Source organism: Labrus bergylta, chromosome 21 (genome assembly GCF_963930695.1).
Source record: "Labrus bergylta chromosome 21, fLabBer1.1, whole genome shotgun sequence".
Lineage (NCBI taxonomy): Eukaryota > Metazoa > Chordata > Actinopteri > Labriformes > Labridae > Labrus > Labrus bergylta.
Genome location: NC_089215.1, coordinates 11478910 through 11506643, shown reverse-complemented (window position 1 = coordinate 11506643; position 27734 = coordinate 11478910). Strand labels below are relative to the sequence as shown.

Sequence of the window (27734 nt, the reverse complement as noted above, 5' to 3'; positions counted from 1 at the left end):
GTTTCCCCTTTAAGTGCTCTAAATGACACATAAGATGCAGTCTGTAATGACTTTCTTATTCTCCACAGCATAAGCAGATTCTGGGTTCATTAGTGAGATTATCCGCCTGTCCTCTCCAGATGCATCACCCTCTGAGAACCAAGCTAGCAACACACACACACGCACGCACGCACGCACGCACGCACGCACGCACGCACGCACGCACGCACGCACGCACGCACGCACGCACGCACGCACGCACGCACGCATACAGTCACACACAGACACACACACAGACACTTCCTAACTTTCTCCTTCAGTTAAAGACTCAAAGAGACCAATTACATGCCACTTGCTCCAGTTATTGTTCTGCTTAATATGTAGCTCCATTTAAGATGTATTAACAATGTATAAGGGCCTCTGAGGAGAGAAATACATTGCACGATGATATTTCATTCATTCCGTTTGTTATTGAAATCAGCTTTGACTGGAAGGTGTTCACAGCTGATCGGCCTAGTGACCACCAACAAAACCTTTCCGCTAGTCAGGCTAGCTGTTTTCACCTGTTTACAGTCTTCATGCTAAGCTAAGCTAAGCTCAGAAAATGATGGTAGTAGCTTCATATAAAAGAGAATTACAGAACCATATTTCCCCAAAAGGTTAGTTGTTGCCTTTAAAGTTTGATCGAATTCAATTCAAAGTGTACTTTTTATGGAAAAAATACTATGGGGCTGGCAGGAGAAGAAACTCTGTATAAAGTCTAAAAACTTTTCTGGAGTTTTCTGCAAGTGTGAAAGCCCTACTAAAGATTTAGCCATTAATGCTATGTATTGACAATGATTTTGTATAAACATTAAGAGAAACTTGATTGTAATTTCATATTATTTACTTTCATTAAGAAGGCAGGAACAGTTTTTTTGCGGTTAAGTGCCTTGAACTCAAATCAGGAGAGAGTGACGGAGTCTGAGCAGAAACAGAAATGTCTTGGTATTGATACTCAAAGTTCATTTCGTCGTGTTTACTTACTGGTCTGAACCTTGGTCTGTGTTCTGGTCAGATGGAAGGGGTCTGTGTGCGTTAGGACCTGATGGGAAAAAAAACACTTCCATAAACTCTCAGTACTTGCAACAAACTCCGACATGACTTCAAACAAATCAAAAGGAGAGACTCTGTTTAGAGGCTTCACTAAGATAATATTCTATTTACAATCAAATAACTTTTCCCTGATCTGTGCCTTATTCAATCTTTACAAATTGGGCAAACTTTCATATTTACCCTACATGTTTATTTTAATGTTCCAAAATTGTCGGCTTTGGGTTTGAAGCTGTTACTGCATCATTATTTAAATTCCTGGATCAACTGGTTTGTCCATTAAAGTAGTAAAAAATGACTACTACTGTTTCCTAGAGCCCAGAATGACATCTTTAAAACGTCTGACAAAATGTTCAAAGTCCAAAGATATTGAGTTCATAATCTATAACACTTGCACTAGCATATATCTAATCTTAGAGAGAAAACGGAAAAAGATCAAATAAATACATTTAATCTTAAACAAGAATTAATCTATTAGCCAAATCAGCGCTTTATCATTTCAGCTATAAGTAAAATATGTGGTTTGTGCTAACCTGTGGTTTGGCTGCTCTGATGATCTTCTTTTACAGGACTGCCCTCTTTCTCCTGAAGCACCTCTGACACCAGAGCCATCAACTTCTCCAACCGCACCAGCTCCTTCTGCATCTCGATCTTTTGCTGGAGGAGAGGGAAACAGGAATCAAGAAGGGCATTTTATAATTATGACACTTCAATAAATGTAAGGCAGGGAATAGGAGGAAAAGAAAAGCAGCAATGCAACATTTAAAGGGACACATAGTAGCTGCAGATTAATTGTATGCAAACTATGACGGCTGTCAATCAGTGACACAGCTAAAGCCAGTTTGTCAGAAAGAGTGAGTCGGTTATCATATCAGACCTTAGATTTGTAAACATATTTTCCAACTTGTGCAGGTTTGCAAAAACAAAATCTATACATTTGAAATGGTTTCAATGCTTCACTGGGCTAATACTTTGTTATTTCATCCTTTGAGTTTACCCCTCAAGTACACCCATTGATTATTTACACAGACACACAACACAAGCACCAAATCTCTGTATTCTCAGATGTTTTTAATCCTGGGCTCTTTCTAAAGCCCGGGGTGTGAAACTCGAACTCGCAGTCAAATACAGTCGACAGATAAAAGTGAGAGTGCGGGAAGATGGATGAGGTAGAAAACAAGAATCATCTCATAGGCGGTGTTTTCCGCTAACGTAAATGAAATGCAATTTAGAAAGCTGCTGAGGGGGACATTTTTTACAGAGCGGGGTAGTCTGTCATCTGGGAAGCTGACAGTTTGGTTCGGGGGAAATGTGGTGGCTGCCCTCTCTGGGGCGTAATGTGACAGTGCATCAGCAGGAGCACAATGCAGGCAGGTAGAGCTGAACAGGCAAAGATATGGACTTAACATTTTGTGACATTTTGTAACATTCAATATAATGGAATATCTAATCACTTCATACACTTTTTTTTCCATAACAGATGCTGTTTTTAAGTGCAAACTTAATCATATTTACCTGTGTCACAAGAACTTCGCTCGAAAATTGTGACGATTCCACAGAAACAATGTGGTCATTTACCGGAACATCACCTGCAGAGAGGAAATTGTGAAATTGTTTTGTGTTGAAATCCATGAGAATCACTTCTTTTCCGACGAACATATAAATTAGAACAATGGGAAAGAGCAAGCACATAATCTGGCAGATTTGTGAGAAAATAAAATACCTTTGAAGACAGATTTCACTAAGGAGTCAACTCACATTCTTCTGGGGTCCCAAATAAGTCCTCCGATCCTTGACTGGAATTAACATGATCAGGGCTGACGCAGGCAGGTGGATGGCTCAGCTGTTCTGGTTCTTCAGCTGGAACATCCTCCAGTTTGCTAGCTTCATTTGAGGCCTTAGTCAGAGCACAGGGGGGAGCTGATGTTCCTAAGATATCTTTCAACGTTGGCAATTCCTCTTCACTGCAGTCTGACTCGGATGAAGAGTTAAGCCTCTGGGCCCTTCTCCTCTTCCTGCTCTTGTTGGAAGGATGGTCGCTGAATTGTCCACTTCCATTTAAACTGTTTGCCTTTGTATCGGGGTCAGTCTGAGCAACCGGTAGTCCAAGACTGTCAGGAGTTAAAGATGATTGCGCATTTAAAAAATGATCCGCGCTACTGTTTGATTCTTCCCTTCCAGCATCTGAATCCCTGTTTTTTATCTCAACAACTTCTCCGATGTTCCCTGTGGTACATTCGATCTGATTCTCAGGGATTTGAGATTTCTTTGAGGCTTCGTTGAGCTTCTCATGTTCAATCCCCGCGAAGCAGAGCCCAGAATCCACGACAGGGGGCACAACAGCAAGACTCGAACCTTCTATTTCATGTTTGGACACTTTATTAGGAGTAAGGTCACTATTAACGGAGACATGTTGTTGTCCTGAACACATACTATCAGGGATTGAGGCTTGAAGCACCGCTTGATCTGTTTTTCTTGTGTGACCAGGTGAGTAAGAAGGGGGAATCAAATCGCCAAAAGACAAGTTTTCATTGTCTCTTAATGTCTCTGGTTTGGTGTTTTCTGACTTCTTGGCATGGCTTACATTTCTTTCAGATTCTACTCCAGCACAATTTTGCTTGCTCTCCTCTGTTTGAGCTCCTACAAGAGTTCCCTGATTTAAACTACGGCTTCTTTTCACATTTGGGCCGCCGAGATGAAAAGACTTCCTCTTAGTGGCTTTGAAGCTTCTGAGAAGTTGCTCTGTGTCCAGTTCGCTGTCGTTCTTGTCATCTTCATATTCCATTTCAGCACATTTAGACTCGTTAGCTGAGGACTCCACCTGAACAGTGTTTGGAAAATGATGTGTTGGATTGTCTATTTCAGGTGTTGGACCGACCACAGATGCTTCAGCTGGACTTGTAGATGTTGGGACCACATGGACACAACAAGCAGCACTGGATTGGGACAAGGTTCCAGTGTTTGGTAATTCTTCTGTTGATCTCAAATTGGAAGTCCCACCATCCGTCTCCATGTTTTCTATGCCACCTAAATCTTGATCGTAAATACATCCATTTATTTCAGCCACCTTTGTTATGTTACCATTCTTAGGTGATAACTTATCATCCAATGTTTCGACTGAAGCTCCATCAGATTCTACATTGCTCTGTTTTTGGGGAACTATGGCTTTCAGGTTTGCTCTCTTGTGGCCTTCCTGGACTTCCTCAACGAACACTTGAAGTCTTCTACTTTTTCTTGTACTCCTTGTGAGAGGAACTTCTTGGTCCTCGCTGCTTGGATAGTTCTCAATATGAACTTGAACATCCTCTGCCCTTGGCCTAGCCATGGGACTGGTTTCTCCATTTTGGACTCCAACCAGATCAAGTGGTTTTGACACTCTAGTAAGCCTCCCATCTTTTTTCCTCTTACCAGTTTTCTTTTGCTCCGGGACTTCCTGCTTATCTCCTTCTTGTAAATCACTGTCGACCTGCTCTACAGGGTTAGTAGTCTTTTTCTTTAAATTTCTTTCCTGTCTGGTTTCAGGCACAAGGCAGGAAACCTCATTTACACTACAATATTTGTCACTTTCTGGCAAATTGTCCAACTTTTCCTCATTTTTATTGACATCATTTTTTCCCTGTTTGACTTCAATAAAGTCTGAGTTTTCAAAAAAGTTACTGCTTGTGTCCTTTACTTCCTCCGTCATTTGTTGCTCTTCCTCAGTATTGCTTTCAGTTGTTTTTTCTGAGCTTGTTTTTTGATCACAATCAGCATAGATTTCAGTCTTTTTCTTCCCTCTTCTGGAAACTTTTCTGGTTAGCTCACTGTCTTCAGTTTTTGGTGGTTCTGCGAAAACATTGCACAAAGGAGAGCTAAATCTGTTCCCTCGTTTGTACACGGTCCCAAACACCTGCTCCTCAAGAGATTTAGCACGATCCTCTCTCCTAGCATACACATCACTATAATGTTGCTTGACATCGATTGTTGAAGTGGAAGAGCAGCTGTCTGAGTCATCTGCGTCTTGGTGTGGCTGTTCAAATTCAATACTTCCTTCAGCTGGAACTTTCATGAGCCACTCGGCCACTTTCTCCAGACTTTTCTTTTGTTTGTCATCAATAATCTTTTCAGGCTCCTCATCCGTTTTCTTCTTCTTCCTCCTTAAGGACTTTCTTAAAGGTTGTTGTTGAGTCTGCTCTGGAATTCTGGAAGTGGCTTTTTCTGATTCAGGAACTCTTATTTTACCTTTTGTTTTGTGTGTTGATTTTATATTTTCCACATCGTTCGCTATTTCTGTTAGAGCTGGTTCGAAGTCACCTGTAATTTTCTCGTCAGAAGTTGGTGGAGCTCCACCAAGGCCACTGTCCAGGCCTTCGTTTTCTGTCGTAAAAGGACTCGAGTCTTGAAGACCCATTAGTCTAGCAAAATCATTCTGAGCTAAAAAAAAAGAAATAAAATGTGAAATGGCATTAATAATTATTCTGTAGAAAAAAAAAAGTATTTTTTAAATAAATAATAAGACAAACCCATGATTTATTACCTCAATTGCCATCTACTCTTTCAGAGTAATAGCTCTAAAATAAAACAAACCTGACCCTCTATATTAGGCTGCAAAATTGTACCTGCTATTGTTGAGGAGGGAGACTTTGGAACATCATCATTGTTTTCCACATTTTCCAGGTCAGTTCCTGTTGTTTCTTCAGATGACATATCTTGACTGTATTTAGTAGCTTCAACATATTTGACCCTGGAAACAGGATAGTACAGGAGGAAATAAAAGTTATGCAACCACTTTAAATAAACTAGAATTTGTTTATTGCTAGTAAGGGAGGTTTAAAAGTCTTACCCTGGTTGTTCTGTTTGCTGGGACATCCCAGTAAAGTCTGAAAACATAAAAAGGTAAGTTTTTCAATAATGAATTTAAAGCTTATTTTTTAAACTTAGTATTACTTAAAAGTCCGATATGTATTCTTACAGTTTGTGCCAGTGTCATGTTCATACGCCTGTATCATGTCCTGCAATCCACCAACAAGTCTCTGAAATCCAGGACTCTCCTGTAAGCTCCTGTGCAGGTAAAGAAATACACACTTGTTAGGATAAAGTTAATATCAAAAAATAATGAATGTTCTTCTACTGTCATATTGTTACTATTGTCCAACCTTTTGGTTATCTTGGCTTTACACACTGGACAGCTTGCCTGATTTTGTTTTTTATTGTCCAAAAGTTTCATCATACAAAATCTGGTTTAAAAAAAAAAGAAAAAAGAAAAACACTAGATTAATTAATGCATTAAAAAATAATTAAACTTTTTTTTAAGCAGAATTAAACATTACTTACTTGCAAAACTGATGGTCACACTTGGTTGATACAGGTTGAGTCATTAAATCCAAGCTACAAATGAGAAAAGGCAAAAAGTAAGTATTAAAGTGACTAAATGAATCTCTTAATTCACCAAAATAATGTAAATTCAGAAGAAGTGAACTCACCATATGGGACATTGAAGAGTCTCCCAAAGGACAGAAATCCCCTTTTTTACATCTGCTGCCTTTGGAGTTGTCATGGTGATTTCTATCACTAATAAACAAAACTATAAGTGACATGGTATTTGATGCATTTTAGTATTACTGAGAAATACATTGAATGTGTTTATGGGAAATAAAGCAGCATGGATACAGCATGCGAGTCCGTTGAGCCTTAAAAATATTCTGTACTGTTCTGCAGTGTGTCAGCTTCAAACAGAATACATGTTTTGCTGTGGTTGTATTATAATTTACTTTCTTGTGGTTTATTGGAAAGTAAAAAACCTCGGGCTCACCCAAAAGTCTCACCATATCAGTGATTTATACAACCTCATGTTGCTGCAGCAGTCAAGTTATGACAATTGATTATCTTTGTGTACTTTGATCAGGTCATCTTTGTTGTACATATAGACTCTATTCTGCCCTACAAAGGCAAAAGACCTTAACTCGCCAGAGTGTAGAACTGAGAAAAATTACGTTAAAGTCTTTTTGTTGTCCAGCCAAATGAGTCGCAGGCAGAATATTGGAAATGTGGCAATTCTTTGTCTTTTAATGAGGTTATTAACGTTCATAAAAAATCTTTAGCTCAAACATGACCTTTGACCCTTATTTGGAAGTTAAGGTACTCTGCCTTTGCATTGCCTGTATAATAATAACGGGTCATGCCAAGGCAAAAGGCAGTAACTTCCATTTGATACTGTATTTCACTTGGTTGCATGGTTAAAATAACGCAACCAACACTATTTCTTTTCCACACTTTATTCAAGCTACTGTGTGTGTCAGAAGTGCTTGATGACAGATATTAAAACAAAGGCATAACGCCTTAACTCCACTGCAGGAAAACAGTAACTTCACTTTGACTCGCAGCAATACAAAAGGCAGAAGACCTTAACTCAGTTTGAGGCAAAGACCCTTATGAGTGAAGTTACTGCACTCTGCCTTGGTTTCTCGAGGGCTTTTGGAAGTTAAGGCAAATACAAAAAAAACAAAACACAATTGACTCAAGATATCTGTCCACATAATAAAGCACATCTGTAATGTTCCAAAAATGACAAAAACTCATTTTTTTTAAAAATGAAGTTACTGCCTTTTGCCTTTGTAGGGCAGTATTGTTATCCAGGTAGTCATCTTTGTTGTACATATAGACTCTATTGTTATCCAGGTAGTCATCTTTGTTGTACATATAGACTCTATTGTTATCCAGGTAGTCATCTTTGTTGTATATATAGACTCTATTATTATCCAGGTAGTCATTTTTGTTGTACATATAGACTCTATTGTTATCCAGGTAGTCATCTTTGTTGTACATATAGACTCTATTGTTATCCAGGTAGTCATCTTTGTTGTACATATAGACTCTATTGTTATCCAGGTAGTCATCTTTGTTGTACATATAGACTCTATTGTTATCCAGGTAGTCATTTTTGTTGTATATATAGACTCTATTATTATCCAGGTAGTCATTTTTGTTGTACATATAGACTCTATTGTTATCCAGGTAGTCATCTTTGTTGTACATATAGACTCTATTGTCATCTTTGTTGAGTTATCTGTAAGGCACTGGCACATTTTCATAAACCACCTGAAACCAAACTTGCTCTGCTGTGTATTCAATGTACGTCAGCATCGACTGAAATGAGTTCAATAATGTCGACATATTCTGAATAAAGTGTCAAAAATCATTAAATGTACACATAAATTAAGGTGTTTCCTTTTCTGTACATTATGAAAACGTCAGTCGTGTCTACTGAGAATCATAATGGGGTTTTTTTTTTAAAGGTGATAAGAGCAGAATACGGTTTTAACATGTGATGAAACAACTCTAATACCAGATGAGTTAGATGAAGTGTAACATAAAATAACAGTTTCATGAACATAAACAGTATCCTAAGCTTAATCATCCGGCTGGCTAGCTGCTATGATTTGTTTTGAGAGGTTACACAACTTAACACACCTTCACCTCAGAACTTTTCAGATTATGACATTTCACCAGAACGGATCGGCGAACTAACTTATGAGTAGAAAAGTAATTTACAGTTTTTGAAATGTCACTGACACTTTTAACATTATATATTTCTTGGTTTACCTTGTTTTGCTACAGTGTGGAGGAGAAAACATCCGCTTCAGTTTTCCCGCAACTATTGTCTTCTTCTGATTATGTTTAATGGCGGTTCGCCATTGTGTCAAAGCGCCGCCTACTGGTCCGGAGGGGGAAAGCATACAATACACAGCAATGTGTAATATTTACAGTCTATGGTAGAACCTACGGTGGCTGGGAAGTGCAAAGCAAACTCACAAAGTGTTAAACACTTTCACAAAATGTGAGACAAATTTACATTTTGAAAAACATTTTTACATTTTTATGAAACAAAATTACAAAACCAAAAACACTTACCAAGGACAAAACACATTTACAAGATGTGAAACACTTTTAGACTTTTTTTTTTTTTTACCACTTACCAAGGACAAAACACATTTACAAGATGTGAAACACTTTTACAATCGCTGAGACAAATTTACAAGAGGCAGAACACTTTTACCAGTCCCCCAAACAAATTTACAAACGACAGAATCTTGACAGAAAGGGAATGTACCGCGACATAAACAAAACAAACAAAAATTACCCCTCACTCCATCACTTCCGGGTCACTTCCGACATTTGGTACGTTTCCATTTTGTCAAAATTCTGTCGTTTGTAAATTTGTCTCATCAATTTTAGAAGTGTTTCACATCTTGTAAATTTGTTTTATAAAATGTAAATGTATCACGATACGCTGGTTGAAACCAACCCCCCTCCCACTTACAATATATGGATCCAGAAAGTTTGGGACATTTACCAAATGGAACAAATTACATACCAATTAAGACTCCAAAAAAGAAATGTTCACAACAAGATGACGACCTGTACTGGCTTTACTAATGCAATAGAGAGTGATGTTTAATTTGGCCGCAGACCAAGACCATGCACCATATTTCCCTGGGGTTGACTTCGCACCTGTACTTTGACACGTGATATCTTTGAGTGGATTAGAATTTATTTCTTTATGATTATAACTTTTATTTAGGATTTTCATTTCTCCTCTACTTTTATGAACATTTATTTATGTACTTGTTTGTTTATGTGTATTATTGTGTTTATGTATATTCTTTGGAGTGGACATTTTGATTTGTATCTTACTTTTGTAATCTATTTCTGCTGGCTTGATATCCGAATGTAACTAAACAGCTGGAAAAAGGAAAAGTAAAGTAAAAAAAAAAAAAAATGTAAATGTGTTTTTCAAAATGTAAATTTGTCTCACATTTGTAATTTTGCTTTGCACTTCCCAGCCACCGTATAGAACCAAAGGCTGTAAAAAAAAATTAAAAAAAAGAGTAGAAACACTGATACTTTAATCTAGATTAAAGGAGAGGCTGAAAAGTTTTTTATTCAAAGAGACAGTTCTAAGCTTGCATTTGTCCAAACAGACACAAACATTGAGATTCATACTCTATTACAGCTGATTTAAATTTAAATTTTTTTTATTTTTTTAAGTCACACACTTTTCAGTAAATGTATTCCATACACTAATAAAGTCATTTGGTAAGACTTTTTTGCTGTATCTAGCAGCAGCGGTTAGTTAGTTAGTTTACAATATATTCATCCAACACATTTAAGTCTGACGTCACGTCCGCCGTAAACAACAATACGGAAGTGGAAAGATAAGTCCCGAGGTGTAAAATGCAACAGTCACGCTAGATACAATAGAGCGACTTTTTTTTATCCCTCGGTATGTACAAGCCAGGATTATAATGCAATATTGTTGACTCTTCACGCACCACAGTGAGTCCATCGTACGTGTTTTGACGTTGTTACGCTCTGGTTCGCTGCGCAGCTACAATTAGCAACCTAGCCGTGTGGCTGTTCAGCAAACAGAGTTTAATTGTTTGAAAGATATTCAGCGTTTCAGTAACTTCTAAAATTCCATTGGTAATAATAATTCCAAGCTGCTAGTGGTGTCACTCATCCAGTCTTCACACAGTGTGCTCTGTGTTCTCATGTGTTTTCTTGTAGTTAACGATGGAGGGCTCTAAGTCGTCGAGCACAACCATGCAGGTCAGCTTCGTGTGTCAGCGCTGCTGTCAGCCGCTAAAACTGGACACATCCTTCAATGTGCTCGACCGGGTTACAATCCAGGAGCTCATTGGTTTGTATAATCCCAAGAGTCAACCATCGCTGCTGTAAAACATGTGTGACGTTTAGTGTAACTTGTTTGTTGCTGTCTCCTCCTCAGCTCCTTTGGTCACAGTGACCCCCAGCAAACAAGCTGACAGCACTGAGGGTCACACAGCACCAGAGGTAAGTGTAGCAGACGTCCAAAGTCAAGTGCTTAAACTGTTCGATGTTTACAAAACAGAAAACTTGACAGCTCCGTTAGCAACTACAGTACCGTCACCACAGACATTATGAAAATAATATATAACAATGTGTTGTGAATTTTAACAAGTTATATAAATAATCCATCAATAAACTATGGCAAGCCATTCAGGGAATTAATATATGGAATGAAACTGTGAATATATGGACTGAAACTGTGAATATATGGACTGAAACTGAATATATGGAATGAAACTGTGAACATATATTCAAAGTTCCATTCCATATATTCAAAGTTTAATTCCATATATTCAAAGTTCCAGTCCATATATTCAAAGTTCCATTCAGTATATTCAAAGTTTCATTCCATATATTCAAAGTTTCATTCCATATATTCACAATTCCATTCCATATATTCAAAGTTCCATATATTCACAGTTCCATTCCATATATTCAAAGTTCCATTCTATATATTCAAAGTTCCATTCTATATATTCAAAGTTCCATTCCATATATTCAAAGTTCCATTCCATATATTCAAAGTTCCATTCCATATATTCAAAGTTCCATTCAATATATTCAAAGTTTCATTCAATATATTCAAAGTTCCATTCCATATATTCAAAGTTCCATTCCATATATTCACAGTTCCATTCCATATATTCAAAGTTCCATTCCATATATTCAAAGTTCCATTCAATATATTCAAAGTTTCATTCCATATATTCAAAGTTCCATTCCATATATTTAAAGTTCCATTCCATACACACACACACACACACACACACACACACACACACACACATACATATATATATATATATATATATATATATATATATATATAGAGAGAGAAAGTAAACAAATGCTTGCACAATACCATCACGTTAAATAACATAATTAGATGGATTTTTTTATTTTTTTTTACGGCAAGCATTGATTGGCAAGGTTGATTGTCAGAATTATATTTTCCTTTCAGGAGACCTTTGTAGAAAACAAGCAAGATGGAGTTTCAAGAAAATACATCCCTCCTGCCCGGTGAATACTTAAAGATTTTCATTCAGCTGAAAAGGGATCACTTTTTCGTGGTGTCTTTGTTTGCATTTTGAGTGAACTGCTGAATTTTGCTCTGCAGAATGATGTCAACAGAGAGCGCCAATAGCTTTACGCTGATTGGAGAAGCATCTGATGGTGGCACCATGGAAAATCTCAGTCGTAGGCTGAAGGTAAAGCTTTTTTTTTTTTTTAAACCAAAACCACACAACTAACAAACTGTGTCAGTTTATCTGATCCTTTAATTGATCTGATTTTATCACACACAGGTTACCAGCGACCTGTTTGACATCATGTCGGGCCAGACAGACGTTGACCACCCGCTGTGTGAGGAATGTACTGACACCCTGCTGGACCACCTGGACACACAGCTCAACATCACAGAGAACGAATGCCAGAATTACAAGTGAGTTAAGTTAAAATCTGTTAAATAACTGAATCCAAATGTGTATGTTGTAAGTTAAAACTGTATATGTATTTCAGGCAGTGTCTGGAGCTGCTGTCACATCTGCAGGTGGAGGAAGAGGAGACCCTGCTGGCAGAGCTGCAGCAGCTAAATGAGGAGGAGGAGGCACTGGTCCAGGAGCTGGAGTCTGTGGAGGAGCAGAGGGCCGCCGTGGCTCAGGACCTGGCAGAGAGCAGGATCCAGTCTCAGCAGCTGGACACAGAAGAGCTACAGTGAGTTTGTGCAGGGCGGTGCAAACAGGAGATGAACTCCAGGATACAGCAGCTAACTGCTCCGTGTTTGTGCTTAAAGGTACCAAAAGGAGTACAGCGAGTTTAAACGGCAACAGCTGGAGCTGGATGATGAGCTGAAGAGTGTCGACAATCAGATGCGTTACTGCCAGATTCAGCTCGACCGCCTGAAAAAGACCAACGTCTTCAACGCCACATTTCACATCTGGTATGCACCCACACGTACAGACGCAATAGGTGTCATGCATGGGAGGAAGAAATCATTTGTTTTTTCTGTAACTCATCATCTAGCACAAGCAAATATTAAATGCGTATCGCCTCTTGGACATAATTTTATCAAATTAAATTTTCCTTGGAATACGATTCTGAATCGTCTGTTTGCAGGCACAGCGGACAGTTTGGAACCATCAACAACTTCCGTCTGGGTCGACTCCCTAGCGTGCCTGTGGAGTGGAATGAAATCAACGCGGCCTGGGGGCAAACAGTGCTTCTGCTGCACGCTCTGGCTAACAAGATGGGGCTGCGCTTTCAGAGGTACACACACACACACACACACACACCTGTGCTTCCATGCAGCATTGTCTAGGGTGGAGGGGTGGTCTTGGGAGGCAAGACATGATTTAAAAGGACGAGGCAGCAGGACTCTAATGGTATAATGCAAGATTTTGCCTTTACATCAGCGCTACGAGTAATTGGACATATTCACAGAACGAACGAGTTGAATAGAAAATACTGAGTATGAAGCAGCTTCATTACATGCATGACAATCCCACCATTTGCAAAGCTGTCACAGGATATATAAATGTCATCCCCCTGGCAACCCTGCTCATGTGGACTTTTCTTGAATATTACCTGCTGTGACTCGCCCCCCCCCCCCCCCCCCCCCCCCCCCCGTGGAAATTTTACTAGACCATCAGGAAAAAGTTGGGCGAAAACATGTGGCTGCTTTGCGTTCACACCTGGAAATTTGAGGAGCTTTGAGCATGTGTGAAAACAGCTAATGAAGGAGTCTATGATTGTCCATAAACGTTTTACTGAGTTTTTAGTTGATTCTTGGGAACTTCCTTACACTTATGAAGGGATTTTTAACTCTCCATTTGTTTCCAGGTCTTGTTTTGCTGCTGGGTCCCCCCCCCCCATAGTATTTTATTCAGATTGAATGTTTTAGGTCAGTTGTAGTTTGCACATAATCCTAAATCCTAATCCTTCTTTTTGTGTTGTTGATGGTTTTACTTTTTACCATCAACTTAGTTTTTTCTGATTATGATTCAACATAAAATAAAGGTTAAACAACCCTTCTCTCTTCAGATACCGCCTCGTCCCGTATGGAAACCACTCGTACTTAGAGTCTCTGACAGACAAGTCCAAGGTAATGACTGTAGTATAATCAAGCTGAGCTCTCTCATATACAATCAGACACTCTCACAGGTCTCAAATGATTTAATTTCACTCTGCCTCGTCTTCTTCCAGGAACTTCCTCTGTACTGCACAGGCGGCCTGAGGTTCTTCTGGGACAATAAATTCGACCACGCCATGGTGGCTTTCCTCGACTGTGTGCAGCAGTTCAAAGAGGAGGTGGAGAAAGGAGACACTGGCTTCTGCCTTCCATACAGGTCAGATCCCCTCAGTCCACGGACGATTTGAACAGTTTCCACCATCCTCATTAAGAAGGGCATCACTGCAGCCATTTAGGATGAAGCTGTGAATATTCATGAAGTTTGAACACAATTTTCTGAACCATTAAGTGTAACGTGCTCTAGAGGGTCTGTAATATTGTGGGCTGTGATGGTGCTATTGAGGAAAATAAGGGACATTTGGGAAAGCTTTGCCTTTATAACTCTTTGAATTATTAAAGCAGGGCCTCCAGTAGGACATTTAGTCAAACACTTAAACCAGCAAATCTACACCACACTCACACTGCACTGGTGCTTCATATTTTATTGTGCATAATTATATTATTTTCATTAAATAATGCAGACAAAGCGGTATAACCTGGGTAAACCCTGTACAGCTGTATGCACTATAGACCTCAGAGCTGGACATAAAAACATGATTATTGTTTAGTTTGTGATGCAGACAGCTGCCTTATAGAGCTCCATGTGCTCATCTGTCTACTGCTCCCCTTTCATGGTGCGTCTGAAGGTTTGATCCGGCTGATTCTGTGTCAGTAAAGAATGCTTAGATTGATCAAATGATATTCCTCTTCAAATAAAGTCGACGCCTACTGATTCCTCTAGAGCCGGAAAGCCATCACAGGCATCCACTTATGTCAAAAATATCACTGAAACAGAACATATGCCTTTAAACACACCCAACCCCTTCATACAACCTTCACATTTTGGACTGTGAACCTTTCTTTTGCTCGACCTACAGGCTTAAATGTCCTCTTAGCACAAATAATGTTATTTTATCTAAGCAGCAAATTAGGCCAACAAATTTCGAGACGTTTTGATGATCCTGTGGTGCCATCCTCAAACACAGGTGGCAATTTTTGTACCACTGCTTGTAAGATAGCAAATGGCTAAACGTGGGGTCTTTATTAAGCATTTCAACCACTGAAGGTGATCAGATAAGTTTGAGGTTTATATCTTTGTTGAAATGTAAGGGATCAGTGCTTGAAACAAAGTCCTCCACGTGTTAAAGGTAGCACTTACATAAGTTGCCACCTCTCTTTAGTTTTTCCTTTACCAACACCTTGTTAGTGTCAGTCATCATCATATACCAGCGTGGTAGCAGATTTTAAATACCTTAGGTGAACAGAGATGGGGGGTAAGGGAACAATTGGTCTGATTTAGAGTTTAAAATTGAAAAATTGTTAACAAAAAGAGGATCACATTGCTGCAAAAAGCCCTCTAGAGTCTCATGTGAATCTTGTTGAGTCAAAAAGTATGAGAGGCAAAGATTTCTCCAGCTTTAACCCCAACATAGAGATTAGCATTTAGCATGTGCACTCATTTCTAAATAATAGCAGATAATGATTTTGACACCAGGAGTATTTTGACTGTAATCAGTGTTTTATTCCTCGTCTCAGGATGGATGTTGAGAAGGGTAAGATCGAGGACACGGGAGGCAGTGGCGGCTCTTACTCCATCAAAACTCAGTTCAACTCAGAGGAGCAGTGGACCAAAGCGCTGAAATTCATGCTCACCAACCTGAAGTGGGGACTGGCCTGGGTGACTTCGCAGTTCTACAACAAATAAGACTGCTGGAAAATAACTCATTCGATCCTGGATGTGATTCAACTCTTATTTGGATACTTTGCCAAAGTAGAATAAATTATGTCTGCACTAGTTTCCCAAAACTTTTCAGTACAGAAAACTACATCCTCAGTCCAGACTGCGTGTGTTTCTACTTGTTACAAAGAGGGGGTTATTGTAACTTTTGCTGTGAAGTGGAGATTTAAAGAAATGTGGAAGTTGAAAGGGCAGGAACAAGCTTGTTGCAATGTCACTAAAAGAAAGCAGCATAAGATAACAGACTTTGTTTCTTTTTATCCTCTGCTTTTTCCACTAATATCTGAAAGTTGCATAAAGATAAAACTTACACTTCCTCTGTCTAGAATGTAATTTTAAAGAAGTCGTCACCAGATTCAGGTCTGATTTATCCCTTAAGAGGGTCCTTTATTTCCTGTTGCACTGTTCATCTTTCAATCACTGTAACTCTCTCCACGGTCAGAGAGAAAGTCTCCTGTTTCTGTTCATAAGCTCTATGATGTGATGTCTTCAAGGTAGGTTTTTATAAAAACAGATTAACAGTTTAGTATTTAACTGGTGTCTGTCAGTATTTCATTCAACTTGATTGCAGTTATCTCATACAAACATGCTTTACAGGCTGTAAACAGATACATGGTATGACCGTTCAGCCTGCAGCATCACAGTTCTGCCAGAGATGTGATGGATGCTCTCATGTCAGGATTTGAATTAATAAAAAAAAAAATTTCGCTGTTAAAATCAAAGTCTGGTGTGGAGAATTTCTACCATGTTCTGAATCATGCATTAATGGTTCAATCAGTAACGTATATGAATGTGCATCACTTTAAAAACATTTTTGTACAACTCAATAAAGGTGTATTGATTAAACCTCTCATTTCCCCCAGAATGGACAGAGACAGCACAGTTAAACAAATGTCTTTTTAATTTCATTGTTATTTCTTTCCACTCTTTAACTCTCATCACAACACTCACTCATAGCCAGTCCCCTCTTTTAATGTTAAAACCATTACAGGGATTACATTTCATGGAAAAATATGGACTGAACAATTAAAATAATACACTGACTTCCAGTTTTCCAGTAAATCTTTAAAATAAGTCAAAAGCAGCCACGCTTTCTAGAATCAACTCTCCTCTGTTTCAAGTTAGTTTTTTATAAACCACTTAATGGTTTCATGTGGACAAGGCCGGCCTTGAACTTTGGTCATCAGTCACTCCTTATTACTTTAACAAGCCCTTCCTTACATCTCGGGTTCAAACCTATAGGGAGACACGTTTCAAAGTGACTGCTGTAGTTATGAAAAATAGTTTGATAGATGATACATCTCGAGCAGAGTGCAATGACACTTCATGAACGCTTTTCCTTCCGCACGTTCCTCAGAGTACAGGCAGATCTTCCACACATGGAGAAGTTCTCAGCCTGTCGGTTGTGCAATTTTTTTTTTTCAGGTGCTCTTACTTTATCAGGTAAAGTAGCCCCTCATAATAAGCCAGAGTTTTTGTGTTGGTGCATGCATATGGGCAACTCTTTCGGTTCTAATAAGCCCACAGCCACAGACCAGCACATCACTTTAACCACTTGGATGATGGAGGTGGTCATGTTTTTTTTGTTTTTTGTTTTTTTTTACTACATCACCACATCCCCCATCATTTTGGTTCCATTCACACTTTTTAGGATCTCTACGACTCATCGTGCTCTCTTTCATAAAGGGAGCAAAGAAGTTTCTTAAAGCGTGTAATGTCTCCACGTGGCTTCATCCTAGGTTGTTTTTTGTTTTTTTGTTTGTTTAGCTTCAGTCAGAGGCACTGCTGCTGAAGACGCTGGAGGTGGAGGGAAGAGGAGGCGGCAACAGTGTGCTGCTGCCCAGCGCTTTGCGAATATGTGGCATGAGGAAGGGGTCGCTGGCCAACTGCAGAACATCCACACGGTCCTCTTTGCGATACGCCAGGCAGCGTCGAATGAAGGCCTGTGGAGGCAGAGAGGGGGCACAAAGTGACTTTTTAATTCTGGACATACTTCATCTCATTTCTGCCTATAACATTTCTTTCATTTTTGTCATAACAAGCTTCAACTTAAATTCAAAAAGCCAAAAATCTAAACTAGCTTTCTACTCATCCATTAAATCAAAAAGCATCTTGAAATTGTTCTCACTTCTGGGTTCAACCACAACGACATTCTTGAGGAGGAATTACATCATGTTCAGGACTAAATGCAGCATTTCAACGGGCTATAACGCATATCTGAGTAAAATGAGTATCACACCTTTGCTTCCGTGGTGACCACAGGTTTGGGGGGAAACTGCACATCAGTAGCTTTTAATATGGTGTTTTCTTGAAGGATGTCCTGCTGCGACTGGTTATGACCGAACGGCTGGAGAAAAAGGGGAAAAGGAGGAAGTGAACAGACTGCTTACTTTTCACATGGATTAATCGAAAGCTGAACAAAACATAACAACTGGTTACCTTGCGTCCATATAAACACTGGTAGAAGATGACCCCTACAGACCAAACGTCCACCTTGTTGGATATTTTGGGCGGCTCCTTGCCCACCACGAAGCACTCAGGGGGCAGGTACCTAGAAACACCACAATCACAACACATTTAAAAAGGCTTTTCTCTTTATACTACATTTCCTCTACAGGTTTTCTGAATGGAGAGGGGGTTCCCAAAAGGGCAACACCTGGCCTACAATCCTGTGAGGCCACATTTGTTGTTTGGTTACTAAAGTGAAACGTGTGTGTGTGTGTGTGTGTGTGTGTGTGTGTGTGTACCAGTAGGTCCCTGCGCCCTGTGACGTCAGATCCATGCCATCTGCAGAGCTGTAGCTGTCGTCATCCATGATCTTAGACAGACCAAAGTCAGTGATCTTAATCTCTCCACAAGCTGTGCCGTTCACCAACAGGATGTTTCCTAAAATCACAACAAGTAAACAGACAGATATCAGTGAAATCCAAAAGAAGAAGGGAAACTAAGCTTTTCTGAGAAATATAAACTCAAACTGTGAGATCACCTGGCTTGAGGTCGTAGTGGATGATTGGCGGGCGGATCTGATTGAGGTACTTGAGTGCGTTGACAATCTGCATGACAATGGAGCGACCCTCCTTCTCAGACATCAGCTTATTCTGCTTCAAGTAGAAGTCCAGATCGTTGCCTTCACAGTACTCCAGCACTGTGCAGAACCTGCCAGGCGTCAAACAACACAAAGAGCGGGAAGGTTTCAGTTACTACTAGACTGAATATCTATAAATGGTCTGTTTTTTTTTCTTCACACGGCACATACACTTGGGTAGTTTGAGCGTCACTTACGAGTCTGTTTCCAGTGAGAAGTAGTCAAACAGTTTGACTATCCTAGGGTGGTCAAGTTCTTTGTGGATTCTATATTCTCGACACGCGTGTCTGAAAAGACATGAGATATTTATTTTCACCTCGTAAAAAAAGAATGTTTTCAAATCACAGTTTAAAGCTTGAGGGTTTTGAACAGGACAAAGTTAGCAGGAGATCAGACTCACTTGTGGTAGTTCTGTTTCTTCTCCTCCCTCCAGTTCTTGTTGAGTTGATGGATTTTAATGGCCACATACCTTTGCTCTGTCAAATCAAAAGCCTGCAAGAAAAATGATATGATCACCAACAACTTCTAAGATTATGAACTGAAACATATAAAGTATGAAAGCAAGCTTAAACCCCACATGCTTACCTTGAAAACTTCACTGAAGCCACCTTTTCCAAGTAAATATAACAGAAGATATCTCTCGTTCAGTGTAGGGTGGTCTTTAAATCTAGAGCAGAACGTATCATGTCTTTTTTTTTAAATCATTATTTCATACAAAAAGCACTCAACAGAACTTTTACAGGGTACATTACACTGATGATGAGATGATACGTACTGTGAGCTGTCTTCGTTATGGATTCTCTTCAGTTCCCTGATGTGCAGGTTTCTAACTCGCTCCAAATGCTCAAGCTCTGATTGGATCTCTGCTTCTTCCTGTAACAATCACACAAATATGTTATCTAAGTAGTGGTAGTTCTTTGGGTCTGGATAGAAACATGCCCCCAGGAACAGACACCAAAAATGAAGAAAAAGCTGCTTTTGTGATCTGGTACCTTCTTCATGTGACCAATGCGAAGTTTGAAGATCTCCTCTTGCTCGTGATATTCTGCTAAAGATAACCTGTGTGGGACAAAGGAACAAAGGTTACAGATGCATTCCAGTTAAACAACACAATTCAAGCATTACTGCTGTTAGTGATTTCTTTCTGCTTTACACCTTGGCCTGGTCAGAGCTGGGAATGCGTCCGTTGATCCGTAGATTAACACTGTTAAACATTTTATGTATTTTAAACATAGACGTTAATGTAAAAAAAACAAAAACTTATCAGAACATTTCACTTCCGTTAATTTTGGTTTCTGTTAAAGTCATTTTCATTACTTGCGATCACTTCCTCCAAAGCAAATTATCCCTCGGGGATAATAAAGTCTACCTTGACTCAAGTCAGCTGACCTCATTTGACTCTTCATGAGACGAGACTGCTGACTCTATTGTTCTCTCTTTTTTTCAGCTGACACATCTGTGTCCTGTGTAACGTAATGCCGATATGTTATAAATGAAAAGTTTAATTTATTTTCATAGCTATTGAACACAGACGTGTGTAATTTAGAGTTTTGTAAGTCATCACAGCTTCTTAAGAACTCACATCCATTGACCTTGTAAAAGACGGATGTTTTTGTTGTTTATTGATGCGACCAGTTCATTTTAGCTTCAGGGAAATAATAACGGAATGAATGGATATCAAAGCTAACGTCTTTGTCTACAGATTAACTGTTAATGGAGTTGAATGTTTGATTAACTGTGCCCACCTCTGGGCCTGGTGTACAACATTCATTATGTGATGTAATGTAGCTGTTGTTTGTGAGCTTACGCCTCATTCTCCTGGCCGTTGCTCCGGCTCTTTCGCTTGTTCTGTTCCAGACTGGGTGGAAGGGTTGAGGCCATGGATGGAGGTTTCCTTTTCCCAAGCAGCTTCCTCTGCCTCTCTATGTCCTCCCTCTGCGAGTTGATTTTCTCCTGCTGCCTGGAGTGTGGAAGAACAATCTCGTGTGAACATTCCCGTATTCTTACAGCCCAAAGAAAAACACACAGATGTTAGAGCGCTGTTTGCATGCTGACTTGATGAGGTTCTGGAAGGCAAATCCATCTGTCCACTGCTCAGTGAAGGAGGCTCCATGCCGGACAGTGGTAAAGTGGCCCAGGCGCAGACGGTCCTGCATGCTCTTGTCCCTGCAGGCCCTTTTCTCCTGCTTTGACTACAAAAAAAAAAGAATGAACAAAAAATGATGTAGGTATTCTTACAAAACGACTTGACTGATATTTAAAGAAAAAAGAAAAACGGAATATGAATGATTTGACATATAGATCACAAAACAAAAAACTCAGATGCATGTTTGTGTTGATTTAAAATGATTGGATAAGTAGAAAAACTAACCAAATTAGCTTTCACAATGTGGGACAAGCTGTCTCTTTCAGGCGAACATGTTTGTATAAACGTGCAGATAAACCCACCTTCTCGATCAGGAGCTTCTTGCTCATGGTCACACACTTGTTAAGCCGTTCCTTGTAGCGCTCCAGCATTTTCTGCTGCTCATCCACCTGCCGCCTCAAGTCACAGTTAGCCTGCCAACACATAAAGACTCAGACATCAAATCGTGGTTACATACAGCTTTCAAGGCTGTGCCCGTCTTAAACTGACTAAATTAAATCTCAATCTAAATTAAGCAACAATGGTATTTGAGAATTAATGAGGACATGGTTCATGATGAGCTGAAACCAGACAGGAGCAGGCTAATTACCCGGGTTGGTGTGACATTTTTCCACAATATTAAGTGATTATAACGATCGATTTTTAATTGATCTATTAAATATATCAAAAGAGTAATACGTACAAGTTGCATTTCTAAGTATGAGAACTTAAACTGAGTCCTACTTCACACCCCCTTACCCTCAGCAGATCGTCTATCCTCCCCTCCTTCTTCTCCAGGTCAGAGTTCTTGTCCTTCTCCAGAGCGCTCAGCTTCAGCAGCGTCAGTTCTGACTGGACATGGAGGGAACAACAGATTGACAGTTCACATCTCGTCCTGATTAAATTATACAGACACCCTTTGGGCCTGACAGAATTTAACAAACCATCACTTTAAATGTATTAAAATAAGTCATTGGTGTTTTGGTTATTACCCCAGAATTCAAAATGCTGACCTTTGATTAGGCCAATTAGTGTAATATGCAGGGGATGGATGTGTGTTGTATGTCGGATTATCTGCAGTGTGGGTGGCAAAGCCTTTTAAAGTTTGACCTTTACTTTTTGCGTGCTCGGCTTAGAAACAAGTGGTACTTTATAAATAGTTGAAAAGGGTACATGGCTGTGTCATGAATACAAGTTCAGCCAAACTCGACTAATGCTGCTAAAGCGACTTTTATCAAAGAAGGCACACTTTATGCAACAAAAGACACTTTTACAATTGAACACTCAGAGGACAAAATACAGTTGAGCCAGATGAAAAGTTTCCCTAAAATGTGACTAAGAATAAACTTTAAAAAAAAAACAGAAAAAGATATGGAGATCCATTTGTGGGTTTATTACCTGGATGGCCTTGTGTGAGCATGAGTATGTGGGGGCTGTTTTAACTGAGCTGCAAGAGGAAGAGTCAGTGTGTACCGAGCCTGTGGACGAAGGACTGCCGTGCTGAAACTGCAATCCAGAGAGACAGAAAGGGAGAAAGATAGAGAGAAAAAAACAGTAATAAATGTCATGGTAACATATCACAGATATTATAGGGGGATGAAAGAAAAGGATCAAATACTTGAGCTATTACAGGAGATACATTTCTGGTAAGACTGAAGGATTATAACAACATGTTTTGCTTTAGGAGACCTGAATGATCAGGAAAGGGTCAGCACCGTGTGAAACACATCATATATTGACACGATAACTGTGTTGGCCCTCACTCTTTAGCCTTAGCTAACAAATGTTGGGTTGTGAAAACGTTGAACCTGGATCTTGAACCGGTCTTTTTTTTGTAGTTATTATTCATGCTGTGCAGTCAACAGTGTCTTGGCATAATATGGCAAGCTTTCAACCCCATGTTGCTTCCTCTGTCTCACCTCTACTCAAAGCAAAACATCTACACCAAACCAGCTCCTTGGAATCTTTAATAAAATGGTCCTGTTTTCTGATTGGAGTCAAATTAACAAATGAAATGGTTTTATAAGTTTGGGCAGAGACCTTGAACCAGAACAAACGTTTTTAAAAAGCCAAAAACTGAAATGAATCTAACTTAGATTTTGGTTGATACAGTAGTCAAACATATTGATGAACAGCCCCAGACAGTGGCCACACATTTGAATAGTCCTTTTACCCAGTGGTACACTGTAAGTCACTGATCGCACATGTTTATTAGCCACAACACAGACGGTGTACTTTCCCGTCCCTCTCTCATAAGATAATAAAGACACTCTGAGTTGACAAAAAAATACAAATGAATTTGAATCTAACTGAAGAATTATCAGATGGTAAATTAGTAAACAAAAAAAAAAGAAGTGAGAAAGGACAGACAAAGAAGAACAACAAGAAGAAAGCTATGGAGATGGATGCTGGTGCTCACCAAAGGATTAGACAGTGAATGTTGGGGAGAGGAGCGCACCAGCATGGAAATGCCCCGAGCAGGACTGGTGCCAGAGCCGCTGCTACCAGCAAACTGGCCACAGGGACATGAGTAACAAAGAATGCAAACAAGACAGAAAATAAGCACAAATAGATGTTATTCAAAAAGGTAAGGATAAGGACTCAGAAAGTCAGAAAGTGAGGGTTAAGAGATTACATCAAGTTTGAGAGTGATTTGAAACAAGGCAAAGCAAAGTGTTTAAAGCCAAACATTTTTACAAACAAAATGAATATGGGGTCAATATAAGTTTTTACTCACCTCAAAATAATCACTTATTTTTTGCCCTCTCAGTTTTCCTGGAAAAAAAACAGCACAGATGTAAGGAACGACACTGAATATGACTTGTATCTTTAGAATTGTTTTCTACATGAAAAACCATGCATATAGAGAGCCAATATGAAACCATGTGATCTGAATAATACAGAATAAAAAGGGGAGCTGTTTCTTTTGGAAACCCCGACCAGTAAGTATTACGACTTACCCTGGCTGTTGCTGTCATAGATGTCTCCTTTTCTCTTCCTGATTCTCTGCTCATTGCCCTTCTTCTCTGGTGTCTGACACGAGTAGAAAAGAAGCACAGCTTTAATAAACAAACATTGTGAAATTTTCCACATCATCGTCAGTGGCAGGTAGGTGAAAAAGTTCATTTCCAACCTTGATTTGTTATAAAGATTTTTTTTTAAATCCCACTATACCAACCTCCAGTTCCTTGTCACTGAGTGATCCTGCACTGCATAGAGACTGGTTGGATGATTCACTATTGGCTGAACTCTGGAAAGTAAAAAACAATGCATTAGACCTGACAGAAGATCTGTGTTGTGCTCTGTTTGAAGTAGATACACACATTTCAGAATGATATTTATAAATGGAAAAGTCAAGTGAAACATTATGATCTCTGTCCAATAATTCCAGTGTCCTACATTTACTAAATGTTTGTTTTTTTGTTGAGCTCTGTTGACATCCACTTACAAGAAAACTCAAATATCAAGGTTCAGATCTTCACAACTTTCTAAGTTTTCAAATTATTGGCTTAAGATTTGACATTGGATTTAAGACTTGATAAGTATATTATTTTCCCCCACCCTGGACCTTGTTTTTGCAGGAATTTCAGCACGTGCTTTAACCACCTAAGATGTAACTTTCCTGATAAAGCAGAGCCAATAAGCAAGGACACCACAGAAGGAGAATAATGTATCTCCTTGTTAATCTGCAAATCTTCAGTTAACATCCACTAGGTGGAATCAGTTTGAGTCATGCATGCTGTTCACGGCCAGCTGCACAGCCTGATGAGACTTAGAAGAAACAGCAGGCTAATTGGAGCAGGAGGCTAATGCTTTTAGGCCCTGCTGGCTTTCTGCTGCTCAAGGTCACACATACGGCCAGAAATGCTCTTTTTCTCTTAACATGTAAAAAAAAACATATTTATCGAATGGTACTTCAATAAAACATTTCCTATATTTTTCATACCCCAAGTCTTCGATCATTCACACAGTTGTTATCTCACGGCAAGCAGGCCTAACACTTCATTTCAAAGCAGCACTACAGGTCGAAGCATGAACAAGAGTGATTGCTTTCTCAGGGGTTGCCATTTTCTAACACTCAGTTCAACAGCAGGGTTGCAGCATCACACGCAGCCTGTGCTGTGAGCTTCAGCCTCGGTGCCATTTCAGTGTCACTAGTCTCAACTGAAACAAAGAGCTGCTGGCTGGCTCCCATGTCAGCCGAGACAGAGATCGTCTTGTTTAGCTTTAGCTCAGGGAGACACCATCATTCCACAGGGGAAACTCAGAACACAGGGCATCAGTCAATACTGGAAATAGAGAATACTCCCAAGCTGAAGGGCTTGCATACAAGGGAGAAAATATGATGCCCATGTTTAGAGTCACACTTAAACAAAAAGGGCTAGGGAGGATTTTCTGCATGAAAACTGGGAGCTTTTCGTTTGCATTTTAACATGTACCTAAGCACTGCCTAAAAATGGAACCCTCATTAGATTTAAGAATAAAATCAGCAGCTCAAATATTTTTTATTTAAATCGTTATTTAGAAATGCGAACCTTGGTCACACCAACTCCAGTAAAGCGGGCCTCTAGCAGCTCCTGCCTGCGTGGGTCCAGGCTAATAGCCTGACTGTGAAGTCCCTCCATCATGCCTAGAATAACACAGACACACACAAATATTAAAAATGTTATAATGTGCACTAGCTGGGTTTGGTTACCGTCTGAATAGAGAAATCTGGCACATATGAACAGGCGTTAGTTTACTGTAGCTAAAATCATTTAAAAAAAAAAAAAACATATTTCATTAGCTGTAAAAAAAAAAAAAAAAAAAAAAGGATTATAAAACATTTTTTATAAAATCCATCTGCTTCTTTAAACAACATTTGACAGTCACAGACGGCTCAAGTTTTAAGCTTTATCGTAGCAGATTAATTTAATTTAACCAGCTGTACTGACAATATAATGTGATGGTGATGATGATGTTGAACCAAAGCAAAATTATATTCTCAGATTCTGACTGAAACAGTTCACAGGCAGATAATGTATTATTATTATTATTATTATATAGTATTTCCTCTGAAGAGAGCATCGTGATCTGACCAGCAGTGACAGTAAAACTCCTGCATGTTCAGATGCAGGTCCTGGGATACTTTGACAAATTGGACATTCAATTTGTCAAATCAGCAAGTGAACAAGAAGGGAAACCAAGCAAATTGTACATCGGGCGTGGAGAGGTAATTACGTCATTGTCATCATTTCATAACCAATTTAAAGTCATCAACACGCTGAGACAACAGACCAACAAAATTATTTTAACTTCTCCTCGATTTCTTCTACTATATTTTATAACATTTACATGAAATACAAGGCTTTGACTTGCTTTCTTAGTCGGGAACTCCTACCTGGACAGAGTCCATCAACTAGTGTCGGATTTTTAATAGCAAAATGTTTATTTAAAGATGTTGACAGTCAGACAAAAACATAAACATGAACTAGTATGTTATAAAACAACAAATGTTTTCAGTATTTTAACCGAACAATCAAATGTAAACGATGCAACTAAATGATACTTAGGAGTTACAGCTTCAAAACCTTCAGACAAACCTTCAATCTTTCAGACAAATTGACTTTGTAGGAGGTTAGTGAAACAACCATTTCAACACTTTTATTGACTAACACAAAAGGTGCTACACTTGGCTAATGCTAATTGGGCTAGTTACATGTTATTATGCTTCTCAAAATCGGGGAAAAAAAGGAGAAAAACGCGAAAGGATTACGCACTGTGATTCTGTATCGAATAAAAGTGGATGTCAAATCAGTGTTTCCAGTAGCAAGGCTGTTGCTTTATAAACCTTTTAATCGCTTAACTACGTGGTATTCTTAGTTACCATTACGAGCTAATGTTAACATCGGCTGCGTTAAGCTCTCACCTGAAGACCCCTCCGCAGTTTTTACTCACGGTCCTGAAATCGATGTTGTCCGTCCATCCGGTTATAGCGACCTCCTTAACAACTCTCACCCGTAAACACCTCAACTAAAACTTTTGAATACAGTTATCCATTTGCAATTATGTCGAATTAAGGGAAGGCATTTGATAGCCTGGCTAATGCTAGCTCAGGAGGGGATTGTGGCTGGCTCTTGCTGGTGTCATCCGGACAGGAGGCCCTGATCCTCGGGGTTTCCTTGTGCGTCTTGGAGCCCCGCACGGGCCAAAAACCTAGAGCTGTCAATGCTCTGAAGCCTCCCGACAACTGTTGTTACATTTCTGCTTACTCGGTCTTTGTACTGTCATTGTGGAGCGATGTTAAGGTTCACACTGGGAGGAGAAGTTCAGCCACCTCGTTAGTGTCCATTCTGCAACTGTTAATAAAAAAGATCATTACCCCCTGCAGTGAGGCCACACTGGGCTCCAGAGAGGGCTTTTAATAAGTGATGCTTCCCATGCGCTTATTAACCAGATAAATATGAGCGATGCTCAGGTCAGAGCCTCCCCGAAAACAGTCCGCCAAATCCAGTCATGGCTTTTGTGGGAGTGCCAGGCAGCTGTCCGGAGCCACAGACCTTCAAGGACTCCAGAAGTGTCTGGTACATTTTTAAATTTTCATTTCTGTTGGGGGGGGGGGGGATTACCACCCCTAATGCTG

At 39.5% G+C, this 27734-nt stretch overlaps 3 protein-coding genes across 7 annotated transcripts in view; 1 reads left to right on the top strand and 2 right to left on the bottom strand.

The window, feature by feature from the left end:
• LOC109996865 (BRCA1 DNA repair associated) overlaps window positions 1–8736 on the bottom strand; it is a 28849-nt gene extending 20113 nt beyond the window's left edge. For both annotated transcript variants that reach the window (XM_020651187.3, XM_065949910.1), the window contains exons 1-11: window positions 8653–8736; window positions 6534–6621; window positions 6385–6438; window positions 6207–6287; window positions 6023–6111; window positions 5894–5930; window positions 5670–5794; window positions 2830–5484; window positions 2587–2660; window positions 1605–1728; window positions 1006–1063 (exon numbers count right to left, since the gene is read on the bottom strand). In XM_020651187.3, coding sequence (XP_020506843.2) covers window positions 1006–1063; window positions 1605–1728; window positions 2587–2660; window positions 2830–5484; window positions 5670–5794; window positions 5894–5930; window positions 6023–6111; window positions 6207–6287; window positions 6385–6438; window positions 6534–6607 — 3371 coding nt within the window. In that variant the 5' untranslated portion in view covers window positions 6608–6621; window positions 8653–8736. The remainder of the gene's footprint in view (window positions 1–1005; window positions 1064–1604; window positions 1729–2586; window positions 2661–2829; window positions 5485–5669; window positions 5795–5893; window positions 5931–6022; window positions 6112–6206; window positions 6288–6384; window positions 6439–6533; window positions 6622–8652) is intronic.
• Window positions 8737–10226: 1490 nt separating this feature from the next.
• becn1 (beclin 1, autophagy related) lies at window positions 10227–16748 on the top strand. Of its 3 annotated transcripts, none has more exons than XM_020651190.3 (12): window positions 10227–10386; window positions 10618–10750; window positions 10838–10902; window positions 11900–11958; window positions 12056–12146; window positions 12243–12379; window positions 12457–12651; window positions 12731–12877; window positions 13054–13203; window positions 13978–14038; window positions 14140–14282; window positions 15701–16748. In XM_020651190.3, exons 2-12 carry the CDS (start codon window positions 10624–10626, stop codon window positions 15867–15869), a joined length of 1344 nt encoding a protein of 447 aa, XP_020506846.1. In that variant the 5' UTR covers window positions 10227–10386; window positions 10618–10623; the 3' UTR covers window positions 15870–16748. The 3 variants fall into 3 exon arrangements, with proteins under 3 accessions (XP_020506846.1, XP_020506848.1, XP_020506847.1); XM_020651192.3 differs by having other exon boundaries at window positions 10237–10333; XM_020651191.3 differs by having other exon boundaries at window positions 10239–10397.
• Window positions 16749–16785: 37 nt separating this feature from the next.
• Window positions 16786–27672, bottom strand: LOC109996866 (serine/threonine-protein kinase tousled-like 2). 2 transcript variants are annotated; one of them, XM_020651188.3, is made up of 21 exons: window positions 27021–27672; window positions 25648–25742; window positions 24291–24362; window positions 24073–24145; window positions 23850–23887; window positions 23532–23624; window positions 22511–22618; window positions 21872–21964; window positions 21436–21546; window positions 21043–21179; window positions 20795–20947; window positions 19980–20046; window positions 19763–19860; window positions 19573–19654; window positions 19388–19479; window positions 19185–19274; window positions 18889–19058; window positions 18650–18788; window positions 18342–18453; window positions 18142–18249; window positions 16786–17845 (listed from the first exon to the last, which is right to left on the bottom strand). In XM_020651188.3, exons 2-21 carry the CDS (start codon window positions 25738–25740, stop codon window positions 17672–17674), a joined length of 2103 nt encoding a protein of 700 aa, XP_020506844.1. In that variant the 5' UTR covers window positions 25741–25742; window positions 27021–27672; the 3' UTR covers window positions 16786–17671. The 2 variants fall into 2 exon arrangements, with proteins under 2 accessions (XP_020506844.1, XP_020506845.1); XM_020651189.3 differs by lacking the exon at window positions 23532–23624 and having other exon boundaries at window positions 27021–27671.
• Between the last annotated feature and the right edge of the window lie 62 nt (window positions 27673–27734).

Coding starts and splice junctions, on each gene's coding strand:
- becn1 (XM_020651190.3), top strand. CDS start 10,624: ATGGAGGGCTCTAAGTCGTCGAGCACAACCATGCAGGTCAGCTTCGTG. Junction 10,903..11,899: donor AGGGTCACACAGCACCAGAG/GTAAGTGTAGCA, acceptor TTTTCCTTTCAG/GAGACCTTTGTAGAAAACAA. Junction 11,959..12,055: donor AAATACATCCCTCCTGCCCG/GTGAATACTTAA, acceptor TTTGCTCTGCAG/AATGATGTCAACAGAGAGCG.
- LOC109996866 (XM_020651188.3), bottom strand. CDS start 25,740: ATGATGGAGGGACTTCACAGTCAGGCTATTAGCCTGGACCCACGCAGG. Junction 24,146..24,290: donor TCAGTGACAAGGAACTGGAG/GTTGGTATAGTG, acceptor TACTCGTGTCAG/ACACCAGAGAAGAAGGGCAA. Junction 23,625..23,849: donor AAATAAGTGATTATTTTGAG/GTGAGTAAAAAC, acceptor CCCTGTGGCCAG/TTTGCTGGTAGCAGCGGCTC.